Source organism: Hibiscus syriacus, unplaced genomic scaffold (genome assembly GCF_006381635.1).
Source record: "Hibiscus syriacus cultivar Baekdansim isolate YM2019G1 unplaced genomic scaffold, ASM638163v2 tig00110540_pilon, whole genome shotgun sequence".
Taxonomy (NCBI): domain Eukaryota; kingdom Viridiplantae; phylum Streptophyta; class Magnoliopsida; order Malvales; family Malvaceae; genus Hibiscus; species Hibiscus syriacus.
The window spans coordinates 353,561-367,087 of NW_024062772.1; the positions used below are offsets into that span (position 1 = coordinate 353,561).

At 35.2% G+C, this 13,527-nt stretch overlaps 1 protein-coding gene and 1 pseudogene across 1 annotated transcript in view; one reads left to right on the forward strand and one right to left on the reverse strand.

The window, feature by feature from the left end:
- LOC120130273 (CHD3-type chromatin-remodeling factor PICKLE-like) overlaps positions 1 to 6,585 on the forward strand; it is a 28,388-nt gene extending 21,803 nt beyond the window's left edge. The window contains exons 22-32 of the mRNA XM_039147534.1: positions 2,034 to 2,231; positions 2,445 to 2,622; positions 2,717 to 2,822; positions 2,987 to 3,061; positions 3,509 to 3,570; positions 3,682 to 3,758; positions 3,991 to 4,121; positions 4,790 to 5,165; positions 5,513 to 5,645; positions 5,962 to 6,035; positions 6,177 to 6,585. Coding sequence (XP_039003465.1) covers positions 2,034 to 2,231; positions 2,445 to 2,622; positions 2,717 to 2,822; positions 2,987 to 3,061; positions 3,509 to 3,570; positions 3,682 to 3,758; positions 3,991 to 4,121; positions 4,790 to 5,165; positions 5,513 to 5,645; positions 5,962 to 6,035; positions 6,177 to 6,386 — 1,620 coding nt within the window. The 3' untranslated portion in view covers positions 6,387 to 6,585. The remainder of the gene's footprint in view (positions 1 to 2,033; positions 2,232 to 2,444; positions 2,623 to 2,716; positions 2,823 to 2,986; positions 3,062 to 3,508; positions 3,571 to 3,681; positions 3,759 to 3,990; positions 4,122 to 4,789; positions 5,166 to 5,512; positions 5,646 to 5,961; positions 6,036 to 6,176) is intronic.
- A 2,779-nt stretch (positions 6,586 to 9,364) lies between these two features.
- Positions 9,365 to 11,027, reverse strand: LOC120130296 (annotated as a pseudogene).
- Positions 11,028 to 13,527: the final 2,500 nt, after the last annotated feature.

The window sequence follows — 13,527 nt, forward strand, 5'->3', positions numbered from 1 at the left end:
GATCTCGATTATAGTAGATGAAGGGAGGATGTAGAGGCCATTCTGCAAGGTGGCCTTACCAATCATCTTCTTCGAGTTCAGTGCCTGCAAAGTACAATTAACATCAGTAAAAATTGCAGTGCAATGCAAGTCAATGAAAGTTTACGAACTAAAATGAGATTGCAAGCCAGAGTTGGTACAAAGAGAACATTTTTAAGTGTCATATGTTCATTGAGAACAACAGTGCCATGACCTTCTATGTTGCACAAGGAACCATCAGTCGTTTTGACTGTCTTACCGATGTTTGGGAAAAAATTATAAAACAAATCCTTGTTACCAATTATATGATCCGTAGCACCAGAATCGAGGATCCAATTAGGAGTCATCTGAGAGGATAAAAAAGTTGTAGGATAAGGGTTACCTTCTGGTTTTTTTATGACCAGATTACTCTCACAAGGCCCCTGAAACTTTTCAAACAGTTTTTGAAGTTCAACAATCTGTTCTTTGGTGAAGCGAGTGACAGAGTTGGCAGCAACTAGGCTAGATTTATTATCTTGAGAGGTCTTGGACTTCTAGTCCTGAGGTTTACCATGAAGCTTCCAACACTTCTCTTTGGAGTGGCCGGGCTTTTTGCAATGTTCACACCAAGGTCTCTCCCGTTTCGAAGTATTAGATGATTGATGAGTAAATAAGGCAGATCCATCAGGAGTGGAATATGGTTCATCAGGCAGCATCACACACCGGCGACTTTCTTCTTTCTTGACAATAGCGAAAGCCTCTCGAAGGGAGGGAAGAGGAGAAATAGCCAGTACTTGGCCACGAACCTCGTCCAGTTCCTTGTTTAAGCCTTGGAGAAATTGAAAAAGTCTTCGCTGAGTTACAATATGCTGGTAAAGGGTAGCATCTCTTGGATCTGCCCAATCATGTTGTGAATACAAATATAATTGCTGCCAAAGGGCGGTTAGGGTATTGTAGTAGAGAGTGACAGGCATGGGTCCCTATTTAAGAGTGGCTGCTTGATCTTCAATGTGATATAACTAGGCAATATTATCAGTGCTGGAGTATGTTTCGCGGACTGCACTCCAGATTTCAGCGGCTGTGTTGTACAGAAGAAAGTTTATGCTGATACTCGGGATCATGGAATTGAGGAGCCAAGTCATAACCTGAGACCATTGTCACGCGTCCACTTAGAAAAAACATTGTCAGCAGCAGCATGCTTTTGGATTTCACCAGTAACGTAGCCCAATCTTTCTCTGCCTAAGAGAAAAATCTTAACCGATTGGGACCATTCAAGAAAGTTTTTGCCATTCAATCGATGGCATGTAATTACCAGACCAGATGAATCTGTTTGAGTGTTAGAACCAGAAAGATCTTCTGGATTTGAAGTGATATCCTGAGTAAAAGAAGGAGATGTGGGTGAAGAAGTCGCGGACATGGTCTAGGTTGGAAAGAACCCGTAACCTAATCTGATACCATGTAAAAATCAGTGTAATTCTCTGTATTTTCTTATTATTTTCAATAGGACAAATTACATCTTTATATACAAATTATCTCTCTAAAGTAGGAAACTCTAGGAAAGGAAAGATACTAATCCTAGGAGATATGATCCCTTAAAACAAGGGATTTTAGAAAACTATTTACAGAATTCCTTAAGTAAAGGAATGGTAACAAATCAATATCTCTATAATTCCTACAAAGGTCAGTTACATGAATTGGTGGTTTAATGAAATCTGTTCCAATGGAAAAATTGGAGCTGACTTTCACGTTGGGTCTTTTTGTTTGTTCTTCGTTGACGGTTCATTAATAAGAAATGACATTTAAAACAGTGATGGGTATGATGTCTGAAATGCTAATGTTCTGAGCAAGTCTGACCTATCATTATTTAATTGGCTTTACTGCAAAATACAGAATTTTACCATTCATAATGTTGTCAATATATAGTTGGTTTTGCAAGTTTGTTGAATCACATGCGGTCACTCCCTTTTAGACTCACTGTCCATAGTTCACTTCCTTTTAGTTTATTAAAGAGAAAAAACTACTGTTATTTGCTGCAGGTAGCTAATTTTGAATATAAAGAAGAAGAAGAAACTGTTGCAGAGGAAGAAGCTCAAAAAGTGGCCATGGAGAATAAAAATACTCTGAACAATTCTGAAAGAACCAGTTACTGGGATGAGTTGTTACGAGACAGATACGAAGTTCAAAAAGTTGAGGAGTTCAATTCTCTAGGAAAAGGCAAGAGAAGCCGTAAGCAGGTGTGTGTTATGCCATAATGGCATAACTCAAAATTTGGTTGAGTCAGATATTGATTTATTTGTGATGTCTCAGGAGTTGATTCAACTCCACTCTGCTTATTGATCTTTTGGTTACTAATGTTGCTGTGGTACTAATTGATTTCCTGGTATTATCTTCGGAAGATATATTTTCTATTCTTTTTGCTAAGGCTTCTTCCCTCTAAATTTCTGTAGATGGTATCCATTGAAGATGATGACCTTGCTGGTTTGGAAGATGTAAGCACTGATGGAGAGGATGATAACTTTGAACCTGAACTGACCGATGGTAATACAACTTCATCTGGAACAACTTCATCTGAATTTGAATCTGAAACCGAATCTGGTAAAAGGACTTACAAGAAGAGAAATCGTGGTATGTTTTTTCTGTCCTCAAAGGGTGTTAACGCTTTGATGGCCTAATTTATTCATATGGTAGCCATAATTTCTCCAATTTCTAATCATTGCAGCCGATAGTACGGAGCCAATTCCTCTAATGGAAGGTGAGGGAAAGTCATTTATGGTGCTTGGTTTCAATCAGAGTCAGAGGGCTGCATTTGTACAGATATTGATGAGGTTGGTCTTTCTGTTATTATTTTTTTGTGCTATTTAATGGAGTTAATTTCCTCTTTATCTCCCTTTCTTTCTGTTATTATTCTTTGTGGGTGAATGTATTTCTTTCCTCTAATATTCCTAGTGTCATCGTGTTATTTTGATTGTGATAATTTTTATTGCATCAGGTTTGGGGTCGGGGACTTTGACTGGAAGGAGTTTGCATCTAGTTTAAAACAGAAGTCTTATGAAGAAATAAAAGAGTATGCAGAGTGGCTCTTTCTTCTTATTTGTTATTTTCTGACTAGATTATCTATATTATAGATGTTTTAAACATTTAATAGTTAAGTCTTAGCTGGTATTTTCCTAGTGTTGACATTTTCTGTTCACTTTCTAATGCCTTTTAATGATCTGTTTGCACATGTCATTCGAGTTCATATATGGTTTAGGAATTTTTAGTTTCACATCAGTTGGTGTGCTGTACAATGGGTGGTTTTTTGAATTCATGCTAGCATGAATGCAGTTTATGCTTTCTTGGTCTCTTTCTCTCTTCTAATGCTTGGTTCAAAAACGTTTGATCATTTTTGATGTCCATTATTGCAATTTGCTCGTGCAGATTTCTTTCTCCAGCTTTTCTTCTTTTATTGCATGTTGAGAGAATGAGAATATAAAGTATTCATTTATGGCCCTTTTTTCTATCTTATGTTCAGTTATGGTGTTCTTTTCTTGTCACATCTTGCTGAAGGTGTAAACGATTCTCCAACATTTTCAGGTGATTGATCAATTCTGCTTGTGATTCTTTTTTTTTTTTGGTACTTCACCTTCAACTTGTGGTTTCTTCCCTTGGTGTTTGACATTTGATCTAATATGTATGTGGCTGTAGATGGTATTCCCAAAGAAGGTCTCAGAATTCCAGATGTACTAGTTAGGATAGCTATTCTGCTTTCAATAAGTGACAAGGTAAGCATGCTAATTTGGATTCATGGAGCTTGATTCTTCTTGGATAGACTATTGATTTATAATTACGCCATCTTAATTTTAAACTACGTTGTGCATTTCTGAAGGATACTTCAGACTTGATATTTGGGCAACCAAACCAATATGGAAGATTTGAAAGTGATTTTAGTTCAATTACCTATGAGATTGGTCGGTTGAATATATTGTCTTGTTGTGTCAATGTTTCAAATAACAGGTGAAGAAAGTATCAGAACGGCCTGGCACCCCTCTTTTTACCAATGATATTATCAGGCGCTATCCAGCATTGAAGGGCGGGAAATTTTGGAAAGAAGAACATGATTTGTTGTTACTGAGTGCTGTTCTAAAGTACGTATCTCTGATGTTCTTGGACATACACTTAATGGCTGCACTAATATTTCCTGTTTGTTTTTTCCTGTGTAGTTGATGAAATATTAGTGACTGGGTTATCAGAAAATTGATGTTTTTGACTGTCAATTTTGGTGTTTCTGATAGAGATGTACTTTTGAAGCTGCATCTTCTCTATAATGTTCGTCGACATATTTGTGTCCTGTTTTTTGTACTCTCAAAGTCTAGTGAAAGTGGGTGCTCTAATGCCTATGATAAAATTCAAGTTATAGCCAAAGATACCTGTTTTATTACATGAATTTCTTAGTTGTGAAAAAAGTAAAGCATGCGAACAACATTAACTTCAGATATGATATTTACGCAAAATAGGTATATTGGGACCTACATTTCTTTGGTTAGCTTGCTGGGACTTATCTGTTATGTTTAGTTGCCAGGTTCTTCTTCCTTTTTATTTAACTCGTGGTGTACCAATCTAATTAAAGACATCTGTTGAGATTACTGGGTAACCAATTTGCATACGGTTATGATAGCCATGGTAGACAATCAATTTTATGCATTATATTGTAGACTCTTGTTTTGTCTACTGTAATGCAATTCATGCAGCTATGAGTCAAGATTCGAATTGTCCATACGAATATTTTACCACTTATTTCCTTATTGATTGTTAGGCATGGGTATGGAAGATGGCAGGCTATTGTTGATGATAAAGACCCGAGTATTCAGGAGCTCATTTGTCAAGAATTGAATCTTCCCATTATAAATCTTCCTGTTCCAGGGCAAGCTGGTTCTCAAGTGCAGTATGGAGTTAATGCAAGTAACGCGGAATCTAGTGGAAACCAGATTCGAGTAAATGACTCAGGGAATGGCGTAGGAGGTGGGATAAACCAGGGAGTTACTGGTGCAGCGAACCAAACGCAATCGTACCCGGATTCTTCCATTTTGTATCATTTTAGAGAGATGCAGAAAAAGCAGGTTGAATATGTCAGGAAAAGGGTGCTTCTTTTGGAAAAAGGGCTCAATGCTGAAACTCAGAAAGAATACTATGTAAGTTCAATTACTTCTAACTGGAATTGCTATGTTGACTAAGGTAGTGTTCTATGAATTATAAACGGCCATCGTCTGGCTGAGATATTAGTACTGGTTCGAACTAGAAGTTCTGGCCTGACCAATTACTATGAGCTTTAAACTTTAAGATATCCATTACTTCCGACTAAGGTGTTCAATTACTAGGAGTTCTTGTAGATAATCCGTTTGGTCTTGTCCAATTGTTGGCCACACAGATAATCTTCTAGTTTCTTGTACCATAGCTCCAAGTTTCATGTTAAATCTGTCCTAAACTATAAGATGCTTGCTGACTTACTGCTTGCTCTCGTCCATAATTCCGCTCCTAGGGTGAACCAAACACAAATGAGGGGACAAATGAAGAACCAGAGGGTGGACAAAGGGCTGCTGACATTCCAAGTGCAAGCTCAAGAGAGATGCCCTCCATAGTGGTTGAGCAGATGCCTCCAATAGAAGTAGTTGGTAAGCTGTAATTTATTCAAGCATAAATCTGGTCGAGAAAAATTATTACCTACATTCAATATATCAGATATCATTCTCGTATGTAACTACCATTGTCGTATACAAGACACGCTAAATTCATCCTGGTGACCATTTCATCCTTTTAATCACATTCATTCATGGTGTCTGAATAAGAATGATTAGATATTTGACATCCTATCGCCCTCCTGTCACCATTGTATGCTTTCTTTGTGGTGGATAAAGAGTTTCTTCCTAGAGTTATCTATTTTCTGTCCCCAAGTTTGCTTTGGTGATGACAAGAATTATCCTTGTGCAGCACCAGCAGAAATTTCTGCAGCTGCTTGCGATGATGACACAGACCGACTAGCATTGCCTCGACGTTTCAACGAGGTATGTGATTGCGTTTGACGAGGCTTGAGATTTGGTAGTGTTGCAATTTGTTCAGCGTCTTAGAAATCGAAATGGAAGTGAGCTCCGATGATCATGTTCCGATTAATAGCTTACTCAATTTTCTTTTCCCGATCGTTGCAGATATGCAAGATCTTGGAGGACAATCCTGATGAGAATCAAGCAAGCCTTGATTTGAAGAAGAACCTCCATTCTTTGGAAGAAACTTGTGGGGACATATCTCAGATTCTTTCACCGAACCAACAGCCTGCCACAGGGATTCAAGTTGGGATGGAGAATGAAGATGGCAGTATGGATACCGAAACTGAAAGTCAAAGCAGCAGCCGAAACTGAAATGGAAAGCACCGAGAAAGTCGAAGCAGCAGCCGGCGTTATCGTGTCGGATGATTAACAGGCATTGCTCTTTAATTGTCCAGTTAGACTAGGCATTTACTAATCCGTTTTGAGATATTTGGGGAACCCACAGGATTTAGGTAATTAGTCGCAGGTAAAAGCTTTAGATTTGCTGCATTTGCTGAACTGATGAATGCGTGGATCTCATTTCTTTTTCACAATGATAAACCCTTTTTTATGCAATATATTTGTGCAATTATGTAATCTTCATGCTTTGCATCATCACATAATTATATAAACCCTTTATTCTGTTTTAGTACTTAAACTTTCAATATTGTCAAAATCATACCTAAAGTTTAGTTTTTGTTTCATTTCAGTACATTGTCATTAAAAATCAGATTTTGTTTTATTGTAGTACCCCATTCAAAATTTAACGTTAAGTTCCGAAAAAATTGAAAGTTTAGGTATTAAAACGGACCAAAATTGATAGTTATGTACTAAACGCATTAAGTTTTTAATGATGGGTACTAAAATGAAATGAAAGATACACATTAGGTATGATTTTGAAAAAAATAAAAGTTTATGTACTAAAACGAGCTAAAACTGATAATTTAGATACTAAATAATTTAAACCCTCCCCCATGCTTGATCACTTTTCATTACCAACTTGTTTTGGAAGTAAAAAAGAAATTAAGTTTGAAAGCCATGTCCATGTCCATCTACAAAAGAAGCGCGTAATCAGTTGAAAATGTGGACAAATAGTTTTGTACAAATGCAATCTTCGTTGAACAAAGACCAAAGTAATGTTCTACGGTCAGAAAATGGAATCCAGCACCGACAAGATTTCGCCATTTGTCACCACCTTATTCGTTGAATCCTCGTCCATTCAGTTTAACTTTTTTAAGGTTACTGACCCACCAAGTAACTTCCAGATCCACCATAGGGATCCCCACGCAAACAACGGACTTGTCCCACTCTGACATCCAACTTGTCCCTACGTTGGAAATCCTCTTCCCATTCAATACTTCAGTTCAAATTCCAAAAGATAAAATGTTTTTGGCAGGTCCTTGTAATTTTGAAAAAAAATCAACGAGACCTCAAATTCAGAAAATAAATTCAATGTAGCCCTTTGACCAATGTTTTTCATCGTTGATCGTTACGGTGCTGACATGGCAGTCCAAGGTGGTAGATTAACGTGGCGGATAACATGAAAATTAGCTAATTAGTAACTCAAACATGGTAGATAAAATACCACATCAACATCGTAAATCGTCATGTTAGCATCGTGAACTGACACACCAATATTGTAACGTTCAACGATAAAAAATATTGGTCAAAGGGCTATATTGGATTTATTTTTGAGTTAGAGGGTCACGTTGAGAGAGAAATAATACGATGGTCACATTGGTTTTTTCAAAAGTATAGGGCCCTTTGATGTCTTTTTACCAATATTTTTTGTTAATAGTTTCTGAAATTATAAGATCCTGCTTGTTCAAAATATTTTTTAGTTATTGATAATATATACAGATTTTACAGACATAATTATTCGAATATGTGGTCTTTAAAGAGAATAACATCTCTCCCTACAACTAAGACTGCTTAATGAATTTAAAAAATAAAATATTAAATTCAGCTTTAACATTTAAATTGTAGTTATTTAAATTTTTCACTTTTTAAAACTATTTTAGTTATAATATTTTACTTAGGTTAAAATTAAATGAAAATTATTAGTTGACTAATTATCAATGTTTGTCGCTCATAACGACAAGTCTTATATGTTCAAAGGACTTAACATGTGTCATGTTATCATTTATGTATATGTGGCACGTAGTAGGTTATCGATTTTGATATGTAATATATGTCATCTCATTATGTTAAATATGTAATATGCGTCATGTCATCATTTTAGACATGTGACACATCATCACTTATATACATGAGACACGTGAAACATCATCATTTTAGATACGTGATATGTGTCACATCATCACTTTACGCAAGTGTTATATATTAATCAACTAATAATTTTTATCTAACCATGAGTCATTTTGATCTAAAATGAAACATTGGATAAATTTTGTTTTCTTATAGTTTTAACCTAATTTTTTCTCTCAATATTCTTGTGTCATCTTCTTCTCTTTCTTTGTTTTTTGTTTAGCCGAAGGCAATACCAATATTAATAATGATTGTCGACCATCGGTTATTATTATTATTTTTTCATATTATGTCTTGTTTTTTTTCACTTTTAAATAAGAACATATGTCCTTGTGACACGTTTTTCTCTGCTCTTGTGGCACGTTTCTTATGGTTTTCGGTAAGTTTTTCGCATACTTCTGCGATCGTATTAGTGATTCCACAAATATCCTCACGTCATTTGTTATTTTATTGGCTTGTCGGTAGTCATGTATGGTCAGATTCCCTCTTTTGTAAATGGTATTTTTCAAATATAATCATAATTGCGTAGCGAAGCAGTCTACCAAATTGTTTGTTCTCTCACCACTCTTTATCACATCGTAAAACGTCTCGTTCGATAGAGACAATGAGTTTTATGAAGGTTACTGGATTGTTTTGATGTTTGGAAGGTTTCAATCTCTTCGTATCTTTGTGTTTAATATTTTATTTTATGTATGAGTTTTTGGTGACTATTGTCTCTAATTTTTTTTGGATGTGTTGTAATTTTGATTCCTCTACTCTTATTAATGAAATTTAGCTACCATTATTTAAAAAAATGAAACATTGGATTAAAATACTTAAAAAAACATGGCCTAAAATTACTATCCAATCAAACCGTAGGGATCAATTTGGCATTATGCCATCAGAAAATAAAAACTTCAGTGTTGGTCTAATATGGTTTATAGTCCCTTTAATATATAAAAATTCGAGATTTAATCATTTTGCTTAAATTTGGTACAATGTAAGTCGTCTTCGATCACAACCAAACAACATTACCAAATAAAAGAGATATGCATAAATCCATCAATCTCTATGTATAATTTTCTTTAACCTAATGTAAAATTTTTCTCATTTGTACTGTGTTCAACAACAAATGGGTTAGTGAAACCAAACATGAAAGAACAAAGAATAAATAAAAAGGATCATAGATCCTTGTACTTCTGAATAAAAAATAATGTGACAATCGTATTATTTTTCTCCCGATGTGACCCTCAAACTCGGTAAACAAATTTAATATAGTTCTTTGACCAATGTTTTTTATTATTTGACTATTATGATGTTGATGTGACAGTTCATGATACTGATGTGACAACCTAATATGTCATGTTTAAATTACAAATTTAGCACATTTGTCGTATTATTTGTCACATTATTAACCAATATCGACTGCCATGTCAACACGGTGGACTACAATTTTAACACCGTGAACAACCACGTCAGTATTATAACGGTCAACGATGAAAAACGTTGGTCAAAGGCTATATCCAACTTATTTTTTGAGTTTGAGGATCATATTGTGAAAAAAAATAATATGATGGCCACATTGTATTTTTTAAAAAGTACGATGACCTCTAATGCTTTTTGAAAGAAAGAAAGAAAATAAATCTTCACTTTTTCCAGGCATAGACAAGCAAAGAGAAACCAGTAGGAGCATTTAACTCACTTTCCTCGACGCTTTCCCAGTCCATTACAGTCGAGCTTCCTCCCGACGAAGCAGAAGACTTCGAAATCGAAGACGAAGACGAGCTTCTAGCCGTCATCAACAAGCTCCTCCTTTTCTTCCCTCCGCCGCCAGGTGAATTCGGCCGACACAGAACGACGCCGTTTTTCTCATTAAAAGCACCACCACCCTCTGGCGGCACTACTTGTTCGAGAATTTCAGAGCCTTCATCTTTTTTCTCGAACTTAAACATGAAAACGGCATGGCCATTGTTCGAATCCCGATCAAACAACCAGTTATACACGTCCCACGAGCTTGAATCGAGACCCCATCGACTTCAATCTTCTCGTTGTCAGATGCTTTATTCGCAATACCCTTTCGTCATCGACGCTGAAACAAAGTTCTGCATCGTCGTTTACCATACATTCGACCGAAATCTCTCTCCTTTTACCGGCGATAATGGCCTTTGTAGCGTACGATTTGTTGCTAAAAAGGTGTTCCCTTCTAAAAACAAGAGCTTGGGCTTTCCCGGGGTTTTGAATTTGAGCTCCGGTTCTGGCGTAAGCTTCTCTGGTAGAATCGCCGACGAGAAGTATTATTTCTCCGCCAACAACGACGGAGATATAGAATCCGGATTCGGGTTCGGGGCCGGATCCGAATTTGGCCCTGGAGAAGTCCCAAAAGACATGGATATTTGGGGCGGAGCTGAGTTTTTTTTTTTTGCCATGTTTCTTCCAAAAAACGAAGGGTTTGATAAGAAGATGAAAAGAAATGGATGAAGATGGAGAGAAATGAGGGGAAGGGTGGAGGTTGAAGATGACAGAACAGCCAAGGAAGGTCCGGGACCAGGTGAGGGAGAAAATCCCAAGATTTGTGTCGTAGAAACTTGTTGTAACGTTGGTTTTAACAGCGGTTTGCGGAGGCGAAGACGGCGATATCGACGGTTTGAGCGTGTTGTCTTCGGAGGCGGCGGTGGGGCGGAAGCAAGAAGGGAAGGGGGATGAATGGTGCTGGCGGTGGAGGGACATTATTAGCTGATTTTGAGATTCAAGAGAGATAAGGTTGAAGGCTATATAGTAATACCAGTGGGGTTTAAAGGAGACCGTATTCAAGGGGTTGGGGGACTGGAATGCTAATTATCCTTTTTTCACATGGTTTTTGACAAGTTTAGTTATTATGACAAAAATGGTAAGTAATCAAAATAAATAAATAAATAATGTTGACTGATCATATTAATAATTTTCAAGTTGACCAAACCAACATATTATTGATATATAATAATACATACACCAAACCAAATTACTTCAGTGATTAAAGGAGTTGTTGTTCTTTCTAGAGATCACGGGATCGAGCACTAAGTATTATAAGAGTGATTAATCATTCATTATCAAATAAGTAAAAGTGATTAAACATTCGTTATTAAATGATTAAAGGAGTTGTTGTTCTTTCTAGAGGTCACAAGATCGAGCACTAACGATTGTAAGAGTGATTAACCATTTATTATCAAATGATTGTGAGCAAGTATATTTGGATCGTATTTAAGTTGTTCATCTTTTTGTTTTTATAATCCTTAAGTTATGAGTTTTAAATCAACTAGGAGCGTTCTTTTTTTCACTTTAAGGTATCGGATTCGAGTATTGGGGATGTGTGAGTTTAATGTTAAATAATATTCTATTTTGGCCTACATAAACTGGACCCGGCCACCATTAGAAACGAAAACAACTGGTAAATTGCACCCGTCTTTGCAAGGGAATACTCACGTGCGGCAACCTTAATATATGGCTAAAAAAGACGTTATCGGTTTTGTTATTATTTAAATAACAAAACCGGTAAAATCTTTGCACTTGGGTTCTTCTTCTTAAATCAATGATGACTAGGTTCAAAGATCTATCGAGGGAGGACGAGTAGGGTAGTTTTCTCAATCAAAATTTAAAATTATTATATATTTTAAAATTTTTAATATATTTTTTATTGAAAATATATTTTTGTCCCACTGAAATTTTATAATTTCAAGTTATTCTCGTAACATAAAATCTTGTGTCCGTCTCTAATTAGGTTATTATCAACAATTCGTTGTTCTAGTGGAATGGGGTATTGGATTTTTTTAAATATGGTCAAAGATTTCGATCATGATGATTGTGAATGAAGTAAATTGGATTAGAAATATCGTCACCGCATTTTAATTACTCAATTAATAAATTAAATATAAGTGGTTAATTCAAAAACGACTAGATTATTAATGCACCACCGATAATCATGTCTTTCTAGAGATTGAGGGGCGGTTGGGATAGCTATTTCTCTATAAAAAATTATAATTATAATTGTATAAAATTTTAAAATTGTATAATTACAAATTTTTAATAAAATTTATAAAAAAATTGTATCTCTAATATAAAATTATGCATTCGACTCTCTTTATATAAAATTGTTTGGATGGGGTGTTCACAAAGCTTACACGACAATATACAATATTGATGTGCTAGTTTACGTAGTACATGATAGATGATGATGTAGTAGATGGACTTAATTGATTTTTTGGCTAAATTTAAGGACCTAATTGATCCTTTTATAAAATTTAAAGTTGTAACTATTTTTTTTGAGAAAATATAAAAATTTATTTAAATATAGAGTATAAAATATAAATAATTATTAAGATGTTTAATATATTAAATATAAAAATGCTAAAAATAAATCATTAAAAAATTAGTTTAAGGACCAAATAGAGTGTAAAAAAAAGGTTTAGAGACTATATTGATTTTCTACGAAAGTTTGAGGGTTTTAGATACTATTAAATCAAAAAATTATTGTTAAAATGATTTGAATCTCTACGCGTTAAGATAGAAATCTAGATCTTGTGTTTTTCTGTTCATTAAAATTTTCAAAACAATTTTAATGAAAATACTGAAAACATCATTTTTTTATGTATTCATATTTTCACTTGTTTTTATTTTCACCATTCAGAAATCATTTTATGATTTTACAATCAAACATGTTTTCGTCGACGTTTTCTATTTTCTAAAAAATGAAAATGAAAATAATCTATATTTTTTATAATCAAATGAACCCTAATTTCTCAATTAGGATGATATGAGAAGACACATGGAGCACAACACATCGACACATGATGATCCTAACATCTTTATATATATATATATATTTGAACAAATAACTTATCATCTGAAACATATATCAACAATGGTAGCTTTGAGGTCGTGGGATCGAGTCCCACGGTAGACAATTCATAATTTGGAGGTCTCCTACGGAAGCTGTTCTCAACCTGGCGTTGGGGGCAACATACTATCCTACCTCCCTCTTATCCAATTACATATGAGAATAAGGGTCAGCTAATTTTTTTTTAGCTTTGAGAGTGTTTACGTAATTTTGCGTGTGCATGTGATCAAATTTAGCTAGGAAGTGGGAAGAGGTGGTAATAGTGGGAGGACACAGGTGAGTGAAGTGGGTTAATGGTTTTTAAGTTGAAAACTCTAAATTTGATTTTTAGGTTTCGATCAATTTTGAGTTAGGAAA